Source organism: Candida pseudojiufengensis (genome assembly GCF_024610245.1).
Source record: "Candida pseudojiufengensis strain CBS 10847 chromosome Unknown scaffold22, whole genome shotgun sequence".
In the NCBI taxonomy this organism is placed as follows: Eukaryota; Fungi; Ascomycota; class Pichiomycetes; order Serinales; family Debaryomycetaceae; genus Lodderomyces; species Lodderomyces pseudojiufengensis.
The window spans coordinates 91,121-112,695 of record NW_026261545.1 but is presented as its reverse complement, the minus strand read 5'-3'; the positions used below and the strand labels follow the sequence as shown (position 1 = coordinate 112,695).

Below are 21,575 nucleotides of genomic sequence, written 5' to 3'. Positions count from 1 at the left end.
CAAAAAACAAAAGTTCTTGATAATTCAATTTTATCATTTAAAATTTCCATCAAAGTCAAAGAATCAATCAATTAACATGTTTGGTGGTTCATCTTCGACATTTGGGAATTTTGGCTCCAACAATAACACCAATAACACAAGTTCACCATTTGGAGGAGGCACAAACACCAACACAAATACATCTGCATCTCCTTTTGGATCAAGTAATACAAATACAGGAGGTGGATTATTTGGTGGTAATACGAATACTACTAATCCTACATCTACTTTTGGTTCAAGTAATTTATTTGGAGGAAGTAATAATGCAACATCAGGTCTGGCATTTGGAGCAAGTAATACCAATACTACAGGCAGTGGTGGACTATTTGGTTCAAATAACCCAACAACAAATACAACAGCATCACCATTTGGACAACCTGCACAACAACAGCAACAAGGAACGTCATTATTTGGAGGAACTGGTAATACTGGAACATCTGGATTTGGGTCATCTTCATCTGGTGGAGGTATATTTGGAGCTAAACCGGCTACTTCTACTGGTTTTGGATTTGGATCACCAGCTCAAACTAATACATCACCATTTGGTTCATCAACAACAAACGCGTTTGGTGCAGCATCAACAGATTCAAATGTAAATGAAGGAACAGCTGTTAAACCATTTACTCCATTTTCAGAAAAAGATTCAGCAAATATTAATAATGTTTTCCAGAATATTTGTTGTATGCCAGAATATAAAAATTTTTCATTTGAAGAATTAAGATTAAAAGATTATGAACAAGGAAGAAGATATCCACCCGCTGGAGCTACTGGAGCTACTGGAACTGGATTTGGTACTTCTTCAACCGGAGGTTTTGGTTTTGGACAGAGTCAACCGCAACAACAACAACAATCCGGTGGATTATTTGGATCTCAAACTAACACGTCTCCATTTGGAACCTCATCAGCAAACACCGGATCCGCTTTCGGTTCAGGTTTTGGTAAACCTGCTGCATCACCATTTGGTTCAAATACTCAGACATCAACTGGATTTGGTTCAACTCAACAACAACAGTCATCACCTTTTGGTTCAAGTTCTAATAACTTATTTGGAGCTAACAAACCGGCCAGTAATACCAGTGGTGGTTTATTTGGCTCTTCAAATACTAATACTGCATTTGGTCAACAGAAACCTTCAGGATTTGGGACCGGAACTACTGGTGGATTTGGTTCATCAAACACTAATGCTTTCGGTCAGTCAGGCTCGTCACCATTTGGACAAAGTAATGCTCAACAGCAACAAGGAGGTGGATTATTTGGCTCATCTAATACAAGTAATGCATTTGGTCAAGGTAATACTAGCGGAGGTTTTGGACAATCAAATACTGGAACTAATGCTTTTGGATCAAACAATAGTGGTGGTGGATTATTCGGTGGTGGTCAACAACAAAATACAGGGTTTGGAGCTAAACCATCAACAGGATTTGGCTCAACAACAGGAGGAGGACTATTTGGACAACAAAATCAAAATCAACAACAACAGCCAGGAGGTTTATTTGGAGGCAATCAACAGAATCAACAATCAGGCGGTTTATTTGGTTCAAAACCTGCTACTTCAACTGGAGGTGGATTATTTGGGGGCAATACCCAACAATCAAACACTGGTGGAGGTTTATTTGGTGGTAATACTCAACAATCCAACACGTCAGGTGGATTATTTGGCTCCAAACCAGCAGCTTCAAGTGGTGGATTATTTGGAGGTAATCAACAAAATCAACAGTCTGGTGGATTATTTGGTGCAAAACCGTCAGCACCATCAGGAGGAGGTTTGTTTGGTGGTAACACTCAACAATCAAATACAGGTGGAGGATTATTTGGAAGTTCTAATCAACAAACTAATAATGCATTTGGTGGTTCCTCAAACACTGGTGGTGGTTTATTTGGGTCTAAACCTGCAGAAACTAGTGGTGGTCTATTTGGAGGTAATACAAACCAACAATCTAACCCCGGAGGCTTATTTGGAGGTAACAACAACCAACAATCAAACACAGGAGGTCTTTTTGGTTCATCTCAACAATCTGGTGGAGGATTATTTGGTAATTCACAACAGAATCAACAACAAAATCAATCTTCACAACCACTGTTTTTACAAAAGACACAACAACAACAAACTCAACCATTGGCTAATATCAATTCTCAAGATCCATATGGTCAAAATCCATTATTTCAATCCATCACTGGAAATCCTCAACAACAACAGCAACAGCAACCTTATAGTTTGAAACCACAAGCTCGAGTATTAAATAATTCCAAAAATAAAAAACCTGTAACTTTAGGTAGTACATCACAAAGAATTACACCATTATTCAAAATAAATGTATTACCAGCTAAAAAACCAATTGAAGAAATTCAAGATGAAACTTTTAAAACAAAATCAAATAAATTATTTTCATCAATTACAGATTCTGCAATAATTACATCAGATATTTTTAAACCAAATAATAATTTTAAAAAATTAGTTATGTCAAAATCAAATGATGAAACTTCAAATAATAATTTATTAAATGATTCTCAAGATAATGAAACAAGACAAGTATCTTTCAATATAAATAAAGGAATTAATGATAAAAAAGATGAAAAGATTGAAGAAATAAAAGAAGTAAAAGAAACCAAAAAAGATGGTGAAATTTCAAAAACCACAACAATTGTTAAAGAAACAACAACAAAGAATGATGAAAAGAGTACAGACACCGATGATGAAACAAATTCAGAAGGTTATTACACAATTCCATCAATAAAAGAATTAAAATCATATCCATTAACAAAATTAAAATCAATATCAAATTTTATAATTGGACGTAAAAATTATGGTAAAATAGAATTTTTACAACCAATAGATTTATCAACTTATTTAAATTTAAATGAATTATTTAATTTAGTTGAATTTGAAAATAAATCATGTTTAGTTTATCCAGATGATGAATTTAAACCCCAAAAGGGAGAAGGTTTAAATATACCAGCAAAAATTACATTAGATAATTGTTGGCCAAAACATTTAATTGATAAATTACCAATATTAGATTCAAAAAATTCAAAATTGATCAAAAAACATATTGAAAATTTAAAAACTTTAGAAGGTATGGAATTTATTAGTTATAATGCTGAAAATGGTCAATGGACTTTTAAAGTTGAAGAAGTGTAATTTAATTAACATATACGTGTGTTCAAAAAAAAAATACGATATTGTATAAGCATTGTGTAGTAATATACTTAATTTAGTTTATTTGGTAAAATTACGATTATTGTACCTCTGATATCGATCATTTGATCATAAAATGAAATTTGTATCCTTTATACCCTTTGTATTATCAAAAAACTCATCAAATTGGTTAGAATTTTTTTATGACCAGTTGATTGAAAGAATTAAATTCTTAGAATCAGAACAAAAGTTCTCCAAAAATTACTACAATATTGCGTGGTAATTTCCAACATTCAGAATTGCTTCTAAAACGTCTTGATATCAATTTAGTTGATACATTGTACTGAGAAATGATGTATCTATTGAGATTGCTCTTTCAATGTCTTTTGGAAAAAATTTTATCTTTTAAAAAAGGTAATAATTCAAACTTTTTACTAACTTTATAAGTCTCAAAACCTTTATTATCAATAGTGTCTTTAAGAAATTATTTTTGACTGCAACAAAATTAAATCTTTAACTCTAATATAAGAAATAGCTTTAAAAAAGCTATTTGTAAAAATACAAGTGCTGTTATACAATTTTTGACTTTCGTTGACATGTTATCTAGTCAATTAAATTTCCTTAGATCGAAATACACTTGCATTGTCTAAAACTAGTTCGGAGATGTTTCCGTAACATACTAATAAACATTTAATTGCATATAAAACAATTCCAGAATCTGGTGTGGCTGCTGGAAATGCTATGACATAATTTTTTGTAGAATCGATACAATTTAAGATGGCTGCTTTTGGATCGTCTGATGTTGGTGGGGGATGAAAGAAATCCATATGCCATTCTCTAAATGCTATTGGATAGTTCACAATTGGTGTTAATTCTCTAGTGACATCTTTATAGGTTTGAAATTGGGTACATTTTGAGCACTTTGACTATATCGTTACAAATTCTTGAATGATCCGGATGCCAGACTCTTGTGGTAGCTAGATCGTTGGTGATTCTAGCTGAAGCGTGATGTTTATCATGGATCTTGGCTGCAATGCTGATGAATACGTCTCTGTTGGAGCATCTTGATGGTTTTGAATGTACAACAACATATAATTGCTCATCTTCAACAAAAAATTTATCCATCTCTGCTTAGATCTAAAATTTGAGTTTTAATTTGTTCCAGATCTTTCTCATTTAATAATTTTAATGAATTCAACGTTAAAGCAGTGATGCTCTTATTTCGATGAGCTTGTTGCTTTTGGTGAGATAACCTTAAGACGAACGAATTAGCGAATATCAAAAATGAGGATGTAGCTAGGTTATCTCATCAAAAGCAACAAGCGTTCGTCTTAAGGTTTGATTCATGGATAACATCACGCTTCTGCAAGAATCACCGACTATTTAGCTACCTGTCGGTTTGGCAATTGCTGTTATTGGTATTTATTACTTGAATTTAGTAGATTGATTCAATACCCTTGTATCCTCGTTGAATCCAAATAATACACGAAATGTAAATGATAATACTAATAGTTTGATTCTCTAAATAAGAGCATAGAAAAATCTATGGAACTTGTTTTATTTGTTCGACGAATCTCATCACTGTCGTAAAGTCAATGTCATAAGAATTGACGAACTTGTATAATGCCAAACTTTATAACCCCCAATTACCCCTATAATAATATTAAAGTTATTTAATTCCAACGCGTAATTGAAAAACAGGGGATTAGATTAACTACTCGTTGACATAACTAATTGTGAATTAATACTGAGGTCACCTATTTCTTTTTAAACGTGTATAGTGTTTTATTTTATCTCCAATTGAATATTGACCAATGAAAATTAAATGAAAAGGTGTGGTGTGAATATCAATTAAATGAGTCATGAATTTTATACTTTCTGAGTAGGCTGTATCATAGTTTAATCCTTGGGTTAAATTTAAACTTTTTTTAATGACATATAACCTGGTAATAAGTAATTGGTTGGTTAGTTATAATATTTTAATTGTTTTAACTTATTAGGGGTAAATTCCAAATTCAGTTTAAAAATTGAAATAAAAAATATACCCACCAACACCACGTTTAAAATCTTCAAATTGCGAATTAACAACATGCAAATGATTTAGTTAGCTTACATTGTTTTCAAATTGTTCCTTGTGTGTTTTTAATCGACTTTATTCATCTTGTCATATCTTCAGGTATATCTTCACAGTATAATTATACCAGAATAAAGTAATTAACAACGAAGTTAAGTTAATTGATGAAAAGTAACTGACTACTTACATAAGGTATTACGTAATAAGCTATTGTTGACTCAATTAACATACTTAAGTTTCACATTCAAAAATAACAAAAATTAAAAAGCAATCATAAGAATAATATACGAACTAATATGTTTGTTACGAACAAGTATACACACATGATTTTATAGTTTTAAAGTAAGTTGAGTAAGTAAATAATATAATTCTCGAGAATAAATTAGAATATTTCCTTTAAAAGTGAAACAACTAGAATACCTACTGACATTATTCACTTTATTACGTGATTAAATTTAGTCGACTTGTTGAATTAATTAATTTCCTTACTTTTCTACCTTCTTTACTTGATCATTCGTTCAATTTTTATTAGAATTCTACTAACAAGTCTTATCACACTTTCTTAACTTTCAAATTTAAACTTTAATGTAAGACATACCTCATTAATACGTGCATTTTTTTAAAATTAAAGTTGAAAGCTTGTAATTTTGATTTTTGATTTATAATTTGATTAATCTTTTTTATCTAATTGTTACTTCTCAACGTGAAGTCATTCAAGTTTATTATTATTAACCCTCTTCCTCAATAGGTAGATTAGTACTAAGTTACTCTAATTTAAGAGTTAATTGGTTCTAAGTATTACTTATAATTATTCCGGTTAAATTAATAATTTTTCAAATTTTTCAATTTGATTAAAGCAGAAAAAATAAAAAATTAAATTTATAAACACACAACAATAATTTGAAATTTTAAAATTATACCAACTAAAATTTAGTATATTTCTTTCTACAATAACTTACAACCAACTAGATTCACTAATTACATTACATTACAATTTATAATCATGACTTCAAATTCACCTACTTCCTTATCAAATATTATAAATCACGTTATAGATTCAACTACAACTAATTCTAACACTACTAATAAAATTAATAGTCATAACATAACCACTAATAATTATTCAACCAATAATCAATACTCACAACAACAACAGCCAAATACCATGTCATCTAATCACCATAGTAATACAATCAATTCAATATCAAATTTAATCAATAATCCAATAAATAATGATAATTCAACTAATAAAAATTATAATACCCCACAATTACCATTTAATCCACAACAACCACACCAACAAAATTTGAATTATAATCAAACAAATATACCACATATAAAACATGAGAATATACAATATTTAAATGATAATAACCAGTATAATAATCAAAAACAATCTAGTGATAATATATCACCACCATCTCCATCTTTTTCAACTGAAGATATGGATGGAATAAACGGAAATAATAATAATGGTAGTACAAATAAAAAATCAATTTTATCAACAAGTTCACCAGAAGGTATACAAGTAGCTTCTAAAATAACTCCAACAAGATTAGCTAATTTATTAATTAGAAAAGGTCCTTTACCAATAAGACATATAACATCACAATTATCTTTGGAAGTATCATCATTTGAATTATTAAGTTTAAGTAAACAAAGAAGATTAATAATGGCAGCAATGGAACAATTAGATCCTATTAATAATGTTGTATTTGAAAAAATTGGTTGGGGTCAATGGGCAGTTAGAAAAGTTGATAGTGATTATATTGTAACAGAAGGTACAGAACAACAACAACAACAAAATAGTCAATTAATAAATCAATCTCCCAATAATTTAGAAGATAGTAAGAAATTAAATAAAAAATCTCATTCTCATTCTTTTGGAGAAGGTGATAAAAAATTGATAAACATAAATGATTTAAGAAACCAAACAAATTTAAAATTAGGTTGGTCTAAGAAGAAAAATAGTAACACTAATACTATCACAAATAGTAATTTAGATAAATTTAGAAGAGAATCAATAACAAATCAAGTTAAAAATTTACATAATTTAAAATTACCAAATGAAAGTATTGATAATGCTATAGCATCAGATAGTGATGAAGATTCAGATGCAGAAGATGAAAATTTATTAGGTGATGAAAGACAAAGATTAAGTGAACAAATGGATCAAGATGAAAGATCTTATTCTGAAGATGATGAAGAAGAGGAAGAAGAAGATGACGACGACGACAATGAAGAAGAAGATGATGAAGAAATTAAAGAAGAAAATGAAGATGAAGAAATGTTTACATTTGATGAATCAATACGATCTACTCAAATACAGAACAAAATCAAATCAAAAAGATCTTCTCCTCCAATAAAATTTGCCAAGAGAGTACCTACAAAATTTAGTCCACCACCAATATCATCATCATCATCATATGATTCAAAAACAAGAAGAAGAAAATCAAGTTCATCAGTTGCATCAAATTCAATATCAAAACCTTCAACATTAAGAAATTATCATTATTATCATCATCCTTCATCACAACATATATTATTAAATCAAACAAGATCAAGATTAAATTCAATTGAAAATTTAGATAATTATTTAAATAATTCAAATTCAAATAGAAATTCAACTGTTTCAATAAATCTGCCACCTCCAGCTATAACTTTTAATAATTATTCGAAAGATGAAATTGGAAGAAATGGATCAAATTCTGCATTAAGTAGTTCTCCAATTAATAATGGCAATAGCACCTCAAATAATAATAATGGAGTTAATAATAATTTACAATCTCAAAATTCAAATTATATTCATAATGAAGATATAGCAAAATCAAATAAAAATAGAAGAAAATCTTCTTTTAATGAATCTCATGTTAGATCAACTTTAAATCAAGAAAGAATTAATTTACAAAATAGCATTACTAGTAATAGCAATGGTAATAAATCAGTTATTGAAGATAGTGATACTGATGAAGAAGATTGGCAAAGTATCGGACCTGAATATTTAAGACAACAAAGATCAATAACAAAAACTTTAGAAAGCAGTAAGAATAATAATGGTAATTTTATATCAAATGAAAATTTAAATAATAATACTTCAAATGATGGTACAAATTCAAATGATGAAGTAAATGAAGATGAAAAATCTGCTGCTTTTGCATTAGTTAATTTAATGTCTGTTTGATAAGATTCTTTTATTTTGGTTTGTGATTTGGTTCTTTTCAGTTCTTATTACAATTCTAGATGAATTGTAAAATTCAATACAATATAACTTTAACAAGAAATTGTTAACAAAATTGAAACATTCATTTTATAATTTGTATAATTTTATAGTGTATTAAATATAATAACCTAATTTACCTTTAGTAATGGCTGGTATGCTTCGTGGGTCTAATTTATATTTCCTAATTGGGATTAAATTGAATGCGTGAATAAATTCTAAAAACACGCGTCGCGTAAAAATTATTTTTTTTTTAAATAAATTTCAAATTATCTTACAAAATCTTTTTACAACACCAATCCCTAACAAGTTTCATTATTTTGTTGTAAAACTTATTCAATTATCAGACTTTCGTTGTTTTCCATCAATTGGTTAAAAATTCATTAATTACATTCGCTTTTCACTACAACTTCATAACAACCTTTCCCAACAATGGCTACTTTAACTACAACAGCAGCTGTTTTACCAACTATATCATTAAAAGTAAACTACAAAGATTGTAAAGAAATTATACGAGATTTTATAGAAAATTTTAAAAGTTTATCAACAATAGATATAGAAGAAGATGAAGATTTAGATATTGATTCAGAAGAAATTCAAATAAATAATTTACATCAAGGTAAATATATGAGAATTTTACAAAAAATTTCAAATAGAGATGAAACAACCTTAAATATAAGTTTAGAAGATTTTAAAAAATTTTTACAAAATTATGATTCTGATACTACATCATTATATCAAGAATCTAGAAATTTATTTAATACAGTTATGACAAATACTTATAGATTTATTGAAATTTTTAGTGAAGTTATTGATAAATTAATCCCCAAACCAACAAAAGAAGTAAGTCATCATGATGATGTATTAGATGTTATATTAAATCAAAGAAAATTAAGAAATGAAAGATTACAACAAGAATCAACTGAAGAATTTAATTCATTAAGAGATGGATTATCACAAGATATTGATGGATTTGAAAATATAAATGATCCAAATGATTTACATTTATTTCCTGCAAAATTAACAAGAAGATATTGTTTATATTTTACTCCTCCTTTGTCAGATCATGATAAATCATTATCTGTAAGACAAACAAAGGGAAAATATGTTGGTCATTATATAACAGTTAGAGGTATAGTAACAAGAGTAAGTGATGTTAAACCAAGTGTTTTAGTTATTGCATATACTTGTGATAAATGTGGTTATGAAATTTTTCAAGATGTAAATTCAAAAGTTTTTACTCCATTAACTGTTTGTAATTCACCAGTTTGTTCAGCTGATAATAATAAAGGTCAATTATTTATGTCAACAAGAGCTTCTAAATTCTCAAGTTTTCAAGAAGTTAAAATTCAAGAAATGTCAAATCAAGTTCCTGTGGGTCATATTCCAAGAACTTTATCAATACATGTAAATGGAACTTTAGTAAGATCAATGAATCCTGGTGATACTATTGATGTAAGTGGTATATTTATGCCTCAACCTTATACTGGTTATAGAGCTTTAAAAGCTGGGCTTTTAACTGAAACTTATTTAGAAGCTCAATATGTTAAACAACATAAAAAGCAATATGAATTAATGGATTTATCAAATACTATAGATTCTAAAATAATGGAATTAAGATATGGTACAATGGATATATATAATAAATTAGCAAAATCTATAGCACCTGAAATTTATGGTCATTTAGATGTTAAAAAAATCTTGTTGCTTTTATTATGTGGTGGTGTAACAAAGGAAATTGGTGATGGTTTAAAAATTAGAGGTGATATAAATGTTTGTCTTATGGGAGATCCTGGTGTTGCTAAATCTCAATTATTAAAATCAATAAATAAAATTGCTCCAAGATCTGTTTATACAACAGGTAGAGGTTCTTCAGGAGTTGGTTTAACAGCAGCAGTAATGAGAGATCCAATTACTGATGAAATGATATTAGAAGGTGGTGCATTAGTATTAGCTGATAATGGTATATGTTGTATTGATGAATTTGATAAAATGGAAGAAACTGATCGTACAGCAATTCATGAAGTTATGGAACAACAAACTATTTCAATATCAAAAGCTGGTATAACAACAACATTAAATGCAAGAACTTCAATATTAGCAGCAGCAAATCCTTTATATGGTAGATATAATACAAAATTATCACCTCATGAAAATATAAATTTACCAGCTGCATTATTATCAAGATTTGATATAATGTTTTTAATATTAGATCAACCAAATCGTGAAAATGATGAAATGTTAGCAAGACATGTAACATATGTTCATATGCATAATAAACAACCAAATATAATAGATAATGAAGATGGAGAAGAAGAATTTGAAGCAATTGATTCAAAAACTATTCGTGAATATATTTCAAAAGCAAGAACTTTTAGACCAATAGTACCAAAAGAAGTTGGAGATTATGTTGTTCAATCATATATAAATATGAGAAAAGAATCTCATAGAAATGAAGGTTCAATAAAAAAATTTAGTCATATTACACCAAGAACTTTATTAGGTATATTAAGATTATCACAAGCATCAGCAAGATTAAAATTTTCAAATATTGTAACTATGGAAGATGTTGATGAAAGTTTAAGATTAATTGAAGTTTCAAAATCTTCTTTATTATCAGATCATGATGATCTTGGGTTAAGAGATGATGAATCCACCACGTCAAAAATTTTTCAAATTATTAGAAATTTATCAATTGATGAATCAACTGGAAATTTAAAGAAAAATATCCCCATGCAGCTTATAAAAGATAGAGTTATTGCAAAAGGTTTTACACAACAACAATTAGATGATTGTATGTTTGAATATGATGGAGTTGGATTATGGCAAATCATTGATAATGGTGAGACTTTAATGTTTACTAATACTGGTGATGATAATGAAGCAAATGTAAACGCAAATTCAAATGGAAATAATATTAGTGATGATAGTGATGATGATATATTCATGGGTTGATTCTATAGTATGAGTTGTATAATATTTCTAAAACATGTATTAATAATTTTTTAATCTACTTTTCTGATAACTTAAGTGCTATTGTCATGAATTGAAAGGATAATATCCAAGGACTAACCTTCTCTTATTCAATCAACATAAAAAGGTTATATGAATCTATATGTGATTCAATTTTTTATTTTGTTCCGTAAATTTAATAATCAACACGTTCCGAGAATTTAAAAAATATTTAATCTGAAAGTATCAGCCGTTCCTTTATCTTTATACCTATATATATAACAAAGCTTAAACAATGCTAATGATATGACAAATTCAAAAGAGCAGAAAATGGAAGATACTAATCAACAAACAACCACAACCACCAACAATAACAAAGAAACAGTTTTAAATCCAACTACAGCATCATTTAATAATCAATTTAAACCAAATTTAAAAATCATAAAATCTAATTTTTTTAAATGGGAAATTATAATAAAAAATTCAGGTTCAACAGCAAGAGATCATTTAGCAAATGAAAGAACTTTATTATCATGGATAAGAACTTCAATTATATTTATTACATTTGGTATTGGGTTTTTACAATTTTATAGATTAGAATCAAAATCAAATTGTATTAATATTTCAGAACCAATATCTCAACAAAATTTAAATGATTTAAATTCTACATCATCATTATATGATAAAAACACTGTAAATTTAATTTCAAAATTAAGTAAACCAATTGCTCCTATATGTGTTATTATGGGGTTTTTAACTTTTTTATTTGGAATATGGAGATATTTAAAATGTCAAATTTATTTAATTGAAGGTTTATTTCCTGCAACAAGATGGTTTTTAATCTTTTTGATATTGATTAATTTAGCGTTATTGATTTTATTATTAATTATTAATTTTAAAGTTATTTTATGAGGAAGACGAAGAATGAATATTTGGGATTAAGATAAGTTGTGTGATAGTTGTTAATTTGAAAATAGTGACAAAATTATCTTGTAAAAAGTTCAGTTAAGACAAAACTCAGGTTAGACAAAACTCAGAACTCAAGTCAGGACTTTGTTTCATGGTCAATCCAATGGAAACGATCCAATAATCGGTATGATTGACTTACATAGTGTGAGATAGAAATTAACAATAGAACAATACTTGGATCACGAAGGCCCATAGCTTAGAGAAGTGAACATGATATACTTCACGACGCTGATTTATCAACCTCATTACAAATTGTTATGATAGTGATGTATCTTCCTTACTACAAATAGCACAATTCCTTCCATGCTTTTAGATTAGGAAAGCCAGACTACGAATCAAATAAACGTTTATTGTATTGTAAAAAAAATAAAGATTAATTCGTTGATGCTGATAAAGAGTGGATGGTCAAATTATCAGTTAAGAAAGTATAGGGACTGATTCCGTCCGTGATAATTACTGCATCACGAGTGCAATTAGTTTAACGTTCTCAAGTAGTTAGTCTCCATAGGATGTTGTAATCAAAACCAGTCTTAGAGATCCAATTATCTCCCAGAATCTTCTTAACCTTGTAGTACATTAACTCTATGTAAATACTTAAGACACGAAAGAACACATTTTTTACACAAAAACGTTTTAGAAAAAATTAGAGTTCAACATAGAAACGAAAAACTCAAACATAATTTTCAATTCATAACAAATCGTTCCAATACGTTAATTGAGTCTTAATTTATCAATGTCAGATTATTCATCACAAACAGTAGCTCAATTAAAGGAAGTATTGAAGGGAAGAGGATTAAGTACAGATGGGAAAAAGGCAGATTTAGTATCTAGATTAATAGAGTCAGATAATTCAAATTCAACCAGCATAGAGGAACCAAAATTACAAGATAGTACAACAACAATATCAACATCAATAGCGGAACCTAGTAATCAATCAACAACTACATCTGCCACAGCAACCACAGAATCCAATCCGAATTCAAATGAATCAACATTAAAAGTAATTCAACCCCAAGAAACAAAGGAAGAAACAAAAGAAGAACCTAAAAAATTAACAGCAGAAGAAAGAAAAGAATTAGCAATAGATTTATTAAAGAAAAAAATATCAAGAGCTGAAAAATTTGGTGATGAAAAAGGAGCAGAAGAAGCTAAAAAGGATTTAAAAAGAGTTGAAAAATTTGGAGTTGAATTAGGTACTTCATTAGCAAGAGAAATTGGATTAGTTGATAAATCTTTAGGTAATAATAATAATGGTAAATTTAATAATAAAAGTTATAATAAATTTAAAGGTGGTAAATTTAACAAGCATCGTGGTTTTAAAAATAGAAAATAAAATAAAAAGACATTATCGATATCATTAGACTTTCTGAATTGTTTTAGTTGAAGACAAGGTATTAAAAAGGTTATTAAAACGTTTCTCCATTTTTGAATCAAAATTTCATGTATCAATAATTCCATTGTATAGCTAGCTTTATATGTAGAAGTTGTATAGATTACGCTCATTCTTTCTTTATGTTTCTCTTTATATAGAATAATTCAATAATATATTCTATTCTTCTCTTCAAGAGTAATTAATCAACATATTCTATTTTTCACTAAAATGAACAATTCATAAGTTAGGTTTAAATTCTTTTAGTTCATGTATCCAAGACTTCAATAAAGTTGTAGATATAAATCGACAACCAATTTCTTGATACAAGATAACAAATTTTTTAAAATACTATTTGATTTATATAACAAAAGGGTCAAATCTATGTAAAACTATAAAATAGGAATTAATCTGTGTCCATTCAATAGTAAATTAATTGAGATTTTTTTTATATAGCACCAAAATGAATTCAAATCACTAGTAGGACCTTGAATTTGAAATTGCTAAGTTGTCTTTTTAGGTTTTAGTATTTTACTTATGCAATCACACTTTTTTTATTACTTTCTTGTTCAACAAGAATGGATTAATAATTTGTCAATATGAAAATATTCAAATATCATAAAGTATACAACCACAATTGTAGTATCAAAAATGTCAATGAAAAGTACAACTAGCCTCCGGGGGTTCTTGGAACATCTACTTTAAAAGTTTATCCCCAAAGATTACAAATAGATGCTATCAGTGCTTGGAACAAATTGGATAATCTTTTCGCAAAAAGCTAATTCCCCAGCTTTATGAGTAACTTTTCCTGGAATAGCTGGTGAAGTAACTCTTCCGAGATTACTATCCAATTTGTTCCAAGCTTTAACTGCATCTAACTCAGTGATATGTACCAAGAGCTCTAAACCATTATATTCCAGAAAGCTGGGTGTAAAAAAACATTTCACTTGCATCGGCTGACCAAGGGGTAGCACTAACCATTTTATCGTCCACATTGGACGAAAATACTTATTTACATATGGGACTCATCAACAAGGATGTAAATAAGTGTCTACACCCATTGTGGACGATAAAACAGCAAATGCTTACACTTTCGTGTAGATATTCAATTCCCTTGAACTAACCATAATTTATTAAAAATTGACTTTTTCATGAGCGAAAATTATCACCACCACCAACAAGTTTAGGAAAATGAATGAACGAGACGCAATCACTTGTGCAGCAAAGTAGTCCTTCCAAACGCCAATTACATTTTATAATGACCTTTTTGGTCTTAATATCATAGTTTTATTTTTAATGATTGAATTTATGAATTCTTGATCTCTAATAACTTTTGATATTAGACTACTTATATGATGAAATTTATTTTTCAAAAAGTCTATGACACAATTTTCTGTGTCGTGTCCAAAAGTTCAACTTTACTACTCAATATAAAAATCTTTAAATTTTAGGAAATATAATTTCTACACTTTTTGGACTACAGAGGGCAATACCATTCAACAAAAGATCTCAAAGCTACAGTATCAAATGAATCAATAGTAATTGGGATTTTAGCTAAAAAGGAACTGATCAATAACTTTTTTTGAAGTGTTACAAATTCCTTACCTCATTATCGCATAATTTTGATCAAGTTAATCGACTTTCCTCAATGATTATTACATGTATTACAGAACACTTTTATTAGTGAAATCAGTCGATTGAGTGTAATACATGTAATAATCATTGAGGAAAGTCGATAAAAATTTAGAATGGTTCTGATGGGTGAGTCTACTGCTTTCACAAATGTTGTATTTGGTTTGAAATCCTTTGTTTATATTGCTAAGGTCTTGCTTTTGGTAAAAGTCGTCACTTAAGATCGTTCTAGGCTATTCGAAGAAATATTTGAGTACCAAATTATTTTCTGGATTATTTCACTTCATAGCGGGTTTTGAAGATCAATTTAACAGGCTGGATGATAAAGTTGGGTTGATTTTCAAGCCTGCTATGGCTTGATCTATCCAGAAAATGAAATAAAATATCAGTTCTGTTTTCATTTCTGATTGTTGGGATCATAATTGGGTAAATCCTATAAGGATCAAAGACCAAATAAAAGTATTCAGTGAAAGGTTGGATGAATATGAAAAAGATACCAAAAAGGATTCTGAAGATCAATTTTGTCCGAACCTTTATATAATCCAACGTTAACTCGGAGTGTGGACCGAAAAATTTGAGCTTAAATTAATTTTGAACTGATGTTATCGATCTTCACAAGATTTTTGCATAATCAATTTGAATTATGGTTGTTTTTTGATTCCTTTTTTGTTTTTCAATTGTGTTCAAAGTCTATGGACTTGATTGTTGAACTTAAAGTATTTTAGTTACCTTCTGTTGTTTCGTTTTCTTTTCATATTATCTATATTCACAATCATGATAAGAGTATAGAAAAAATACAAGATCAACTTTATTATTGTTTTAATTTTTGTACGAAAAGGATGTAGTATGAAACAATCAAACATGAATCAATCAAATTTCAAAAAATAGAAATGGAAATTGAAAAAAGTACTTGTTTCATCATTATTGTGAATAAAAAATTATGACACAAGATCCACCACTTTTTTGATTTCTCATTTCATATCTTTAAAATTTGAGTAACTGAACTAGTGATATTGTTTCATAACCTTAAATTTCAAAACAATATCAGTTATTACGTGATTTGACTTACAATAAAATCTAAAGCCTTGGGTAACGTGAGGATTTGAAAGTACTAAATTTGTAAAAATAGTGGATCTTTGATTTTTTGCAATCTTTTATTTTTGGTCCCATTTTAATTAATTGTCTACAGTATATTTATTTGGTCCCTTATCAAAAAATTGAAAAGCAATATAAAAAGTATTACAACAATGCGAAGAGAAAATAAATCTGAAACTTGAAGCAAGGAAAAAATATATATTAAGTAGATTTAACAAGTATTAATACTAATTAATGCACATTAAGCCAATAATAGAGGTAATTATTATATTAAATTTGCTTCATCAAGTAGAAATTTAAAATATTTCTTTTTTTAAAAGTAGGAGGACCTTGATTTGATATAGATAAATGACTAGAAAATCTTCAATAACAATTCAATATTTTTCTTATCATCATCGAACTTTTGACACATGGTGTTGATTTACTACGAAATTTTTTGCAATCTTGAAATGAAATAATTATATTGCTCACTTTTTTAGTATTGTTCTAATGTCTCAACGATAAGCCATGTCAAGATTAAACTTGTTTCATATTGAATTTAATACCTCAGATTGTGTGTTGATAATTATGCCAATCAATCAAAATGAAACAAGGACAAAAAATGAATTATAAGTGAGAAAGAGAGATACAGTAATAAAGATAGTATTAATATAGGCTTAAAAAAGATAAAAATAGGTTTGTATATTTATGTAAATAAAAGATGAGATTATATAGGGACTTTTTATATAATTTAGTTTACTAACCTTACACATATAAATCTGACACAGCCTTCAAAATATCTAACAAATTTTGCAACAATTTTAATTTAGTGAAACAAAATTTCGAATGATACAAAATTTAGCAAGTAAAAAAATATGGACAATCAATTTGACATTGAAGTATATTAATTTAATTATACAACTTTCTTGTCATTCAATGATATATATGTAGAAGGGTTCAATATAAAACTTCTTACTGCTACACTTATGTCTTATCAATTCGTAAAAATACTGTGTAAATTAATTACATATTTTAATTAATTAATATTAATCATTTAACAAGTAATACTTACTTTCTTCCCCATATTAATGTTTTAGATTTTTTTAATTAAATTTGATTTTAAAAGAAAGTAACCAGAGACATTTAGTATTTACTGTACAGTATATATATTCATCACATCTATGAGTTGTAAGAGCTTCTAAGGACCAACTTTTGTATAATAGAAGTGTTGATACAGCAATAACTAGATATTTTCTTCTTACTTTTAAGTTAATGATTTACGGATTTATAACTTTAATTAAATCCATTCTGTTAATACAATACAAAAATAATAAAATTGATTTCCCCTATTTTTATAATTTGAGATACTGTATATAAGGATATATAAATAAATTGTCAAATTTACACTACCAAATACTTTTCTGATGAGATATCAAGATTATAGAAAGTAAGTAACTTTAAAGTATAAATGTAATATCCTTATTAAGTAAATTGTTGAAGTAGTAGAATGTCATGTGCTCAAACAAAAGCTGATTCAAACCCAGGTGGGTCTACGTTGAAATTATACTCTCTACTCAGAGATTCATTCAAATGCTTATAGTAAATTAATTTTGCTACCGCTGCTTTAAAGGCTGAAAAATATAAATATAAAAAATTTAAGATTGATTACATCACAAAGACACCAAAAATATTTGTAGTAGTAAACAAATATTGTAAATGATGTAGGCGTATAATCTTAATCTTAATCTCCAGCCTAAATATTTTTTCAACAAAGTATATTATATAGTACTAATCATATTCCCATATTGATTTCTTTATCATCTAACATTTCACAACTAACAAGACACTACTCACTTTCAACTATAACATTCTTCATACAATTTGTACTATTTAATTTATAGACTACTATAAACAAAATCTTATCAGTTATTTTCCCTCAGTTAATAGAAAATATAAAGAGACAATTTATTTTTTACAACCAAAAAAAATATTCAAAGTTCATCAATTTTTATTTTTTTACAACCAAATTCATCAAATCATCTAATCATATCATTGAACCAAATCTATATCATCTGGTCAATCGATTTGAGAGACTTCCACTACACTTCATTTCATTACATTTTATAAGTGACATCTTTTTCAAACAAGTTGTTTACATTTCTTTTTTTCTTTTATTTTCAAATTTCATAAACTTGCATTATATTCAACAAACAATTTAATTTATAGCAAAGGGCTATTCTCATTATAGATCAAATCAAATCTTTAGATCAGATCAGATCATCATATATTACAATTGTATCATATCTTTCATACTTTTAGCATAACACTAATATAAGATCTAAATTACAATCTTATACAAAAAGAATCAAATAACAACCGATTCTTCCAATTTAAACACACACACAACACAATAACATGAGAAAAGAATTAAAATATATAATATGGGCTCATGTAGCATTAGTTGTTTATCTTATATATTTATCATTTGATTTAATAACATTATTACATGATGATACTTTTGCTGATGCATTTTTAGATTTTGAATTAAAACCATCATATTCAAAACAAAATAAACCAATAATAATACCAAAAATCATTCATCAAACTTATAAATCTGAAAATATTCCTGAAATTTGGAAACCTGGACAAGAAGCTTGTATAAATTTACATGAAGATTATCAATATATTTTATGGACTGATGAAATGGCAAGAGAATTTATAAGTGAAGAATTTCCTTGGTTTTTGAAAACTTGGGATAATTATAAATATAATATTCAAAGAGCTGATGCTATAAGATATTTTGCTTTATATCATTATGGTGGAGTTTATATTGATTTAGATGATGGTTGTGAAAGAAGATTAGATCCTTTATTAACTGTTCCTGCTTTTGTTAGAAAAACTATTCCAACTGGTATATCAAATGATGTTATGGGAGGAGTACCAAATCATCCATTTTTTTTAAAAGCAATAGAATCTTTAAAAAATTATCAAAGAAATTGGTTAGTTCCTTATATAACTATAATGATATCAACAGGTCCATTATTTTTATCTGTAATATGGAAACAATATAAAAGATGGGGAGTTCCAGAAGCTGGGAAAGTTAGAATATTAATGCCTGAAAATTATAAAGGTTATCAAAATTCATTTTTTGCAATAGCACCAGGATCATCATGGCATATGAGTGATGCAACATTTATAAAAAGTTTAGCAAATCATTTAGTATTAGCAGTAATTGGAGGATTTTGTATTGCTATAACTATATTAGCAATAGAATATTTATTTTATTCATTTATAATATCAAATTTTTTTAAAAAATTTACTGGAAAAATTGGAGGATTTTTTATGTGGATTTTAACTGGAATTTTGAGGTTTTTTAATTTAGATAAATTTATTGACAATTGGAAATTTAAATCATTAGATTCTGGAGATGTTAATGAAAAATTAAATAATGGTAAGGCAAATAAAAATCAAAAAATAAGTCTCATGAAATTTCTTAAAAATTCAAATATAAAAAGAAGATCAAGAAAAGATTCAAATATTCCTATAGAAATTGAATTATTAAATAAATTAAATAATGATGGATTAATAATAACTGATGATGATGAAGAAAGTAATATAAGTATAGATAATGATAACAACCAGAATATAGAGAAACTTTCATTATTGAAAACAGAAGAACATAATATATCATCTACATCTTCTTTAACATCATCATCAGATGAAGATGATGATATTATAGATAATGACATAGAATTCCAACAACAACAAAAACAAATGAAAGACAATAATGATAATAACGATAATAATGAAAAAGAAGGTGGGTATAAATATAATGATAATATTGTATAATATATTTAATAATAACATATTAATTAACAATTTACATACAATAATACGATCTATATTCAATAATGATTTTACCTATCAGCACTTGATTCTAATAATTTAAAATTTTCATTTTTATATCTAATTTCTTCATTTTCTTTTATTTTAATTTTTAATAATTCAGTTAAATAATCAATGTGTTCCATACTTTGATAACATAAATTCAATAATTTTTCAGCATTTATTGGTATACCACCATTTTTACTTAATTGTAAAATTTCTCTATTTTTATTTAATGTAATTGATAAACTTCCATCTCTTAATAGTTCTTCTTGTCCATCTGCATCAAGGATACAAATTTCTTCTGAATAATCTACTTCTTCATTATCTTCATCTTCATCATCTCTTTCTCCTATCTCTTCTCCTTTTATATTCATTTCTTTTGAATTTAAATTAAAAAATGAATAAGTTAAACAAATAGGATTATGTAAAATACTTAACCCCACAGGTTGTCTTTCATTTAAATCATGAATAATCACAGAATCCTGCAGAATTGTTATATCAGGTTTTTTAAAATGATTTAAAGCTAACATTGTAGCAAAACAACCTAAATCAATAAAATTTCCATCAAAATTTAAAAAATTTAAATCAACTAAAATTTCCCAACATTTTTCTCCAGCTATTATACATAAATTTTCTAAATCTATTGAATTTGATTTTCTTATAGATTTTTCAATAATTCTACTTATTAAATTTTCATCTTGTTGTTGAACTTTGGTGGTGTTATTATCAAATTTTAAAGATGATATTGAACTAATTTCATTATTTATTTGAAATATACCTTCAAATGGTCTATCTTCATATGGTTTTGTGATTTTGGCTGAAACTCTAACTGCAACCTTAGATTTTCCCCAACTTACTTCAACATATCCATATTCTTTTGTTGATAGCTGTATTTGAATATCTCTTAATTGATTAAATTTTCTTGATGATAATCTTATACCATTTTTTAATGCTGTATGTAGGAAATTTTTTTCATTACTTGTTATTTCTATCGATCTAGACATTGTTTTGTTTTGTTTGCTTTCTTTAGGTTTGTGTTTGCTTGGTTTAGTTAATTGGTGATATAGAGATTCAATTCAATTCTTCATCTTCTTCTTGCTGCTAAATCTTAAAATAGTTTTACAGCCAATTTTTGTGTAATATTTTTAAACAGATTCACTTTTCAGAGAAAATTAAATAATCGGTGGCCAAAGTAACTTTATCTACTTCATTAAAACTTCAACTA

The 21,575-nt window shown here is 27.4% G+C and overlaps 8 protein-coding genes across 8 annotated transcripts; 6 read left to right on the top strand and 2 right to left on the bottom strand. All coding sequences in view use genetic code 12, as the record gives it.

Moving 5' to 3' along the window:
• Positions 1 to 76: 76 nt before the first annotated feature.
• On the top strand, positions 77 to 3,178 carry KGF55_005514 (FG-nucleoporin; the record flags this gene model as incomplete). Its single annotated transcript, XM_051760535.1, has 1 exon — positions 77 to 3,178. One exon carries the CDS (start codon positions 77 to 79, stop codon positions 3,176 to 3,178), a length of 3,102 nt encoding a protein of 1,033 aa, XP_051611804.1.
• Positions 3,179 to 3,786: 608 nt separating this feature from the next.
• Positions 3,787 to 4,300, bottom strand: KGF55_005513 (uncharacterized protein; the record flags this gene model as incomplete). The annotated part of the gene is made up of 2 exons (XM_051760534.1): positions 3,787 to 4,101; positions 4,142 to 4,300. The coding sequence occupies 2 exons, from the start codon at positions 4,298 to 4,300 to the stop codon at positions 3,787 to 3,789; spliced, it is 474 nt and encodes a 157-aa protein (XP_051611803.1).
• Positions 4,301 to 6,252: 1,952 nt separating this feature from the next.
• On the top strand, positions 6,253 to 8,430 carry STB3 (Stb3p; the record flags this gene model as incomplete). Its single annotated transcript, XM_051760533.1, has 1 exon — positions 6,253 to 8,430. The coding sequence occupies one exon, from the start codon at positions 6,253 to 6,255 to the stop codon at positions 8,428 to 8,430; it is 2,178 nt and encodes a 725-aa protein (XP_051611802.1).
• A 468-nt stretch (positions 8,431 to 8,898) lies between these two features.
• On the top strand, positions 8,899 to 11,421 carry CDC47 (DNA replication licensing factor MCM7; the record flags this gene model as incomplete). The annotated part of the gene is made up of 1 exon (XM_051760532.1): positions 8,899 to 11,421. One exon carries the CDS (start codon positions 8,899 to 8,901, stop codon positions 11,419 to 11,421), a length of 2,523 nt encoding a protein of 840 aa, XP_051611801.1.
• A 327-nt stretch (positions 11,422 to 11,748) lies between these two features.
• KGF55_005510 (YidH family protein) lies at positions 11,749 to 12,330 on the top strand (the record flags this gene model as incomplete). The annotated part of the gene is made up of 1 exon (XM_051760531.1): positions 11,749 to 12,330. One exon carries the CDS (start codon positions 11,749 to 11,751, stop codon positions 12,328 to 12,330), a length of 582 nt encoding a protein of 193 aa, XP_051611800.1.
• A 790-nt stretch (positions 12,331 to 13,120) lies between these two features.
• On the top strand, positions 13,121 to 13,720 carry KGF55_005509 (uncharacterized protein; the record flags this gene model as incomplete). Its single annotated transcript, XM_051760530.1, has 1 exon — positions 13,121 to 13,720. The coding sequence occupies one exon, from the start codon at positions 13,121 to 13,123 to the stop codon at positions 13,718 to 13,720; it is 600 nt and encodes a 199-aa protein (XP_051611799.1).
• A 5,157-nt stretch (positions 13,721 to 18,877) lies between these two features.
• MIT1 (mannosylinositol phosphorylceramide synthase catalytic subunit) lies at positions 18,878 to 20,311 on the top strand (the record flags this gene model as incomplete). Its single annotated transcript, XM_051760529.1, has 1 exon — positions 18,878 to 20,311. The coding sequence occupies one exon, from the start codon at positions 18,878 to 18,880 to the stop codon at positions 20,309 to 20,311; it is 1,434 nt and encodes a 477-aa protein (XP_051611798.1).
• Positions 20,312 to 20,379: 68 nt separating this feature from the next.
• KGF55_005507 (exosome non-catalytic core subunit) lies at positions 20,380 to 21,354 on the bottom strand (the record flags this gene model as incomplete). Its single annotated transcript, XM_051760528.1, has 1 exon — positions 20,380 to 21,354. One exon carries the CDS (start codon positions 21,352 to 21,354, stop codon positions 20,380 to 20,382), a length of 975 nt encoding a protein of 324 aa, XP_051611797.1.
• Positions 21,355 to 21,575: the final 221 nt, after the last annotated feature.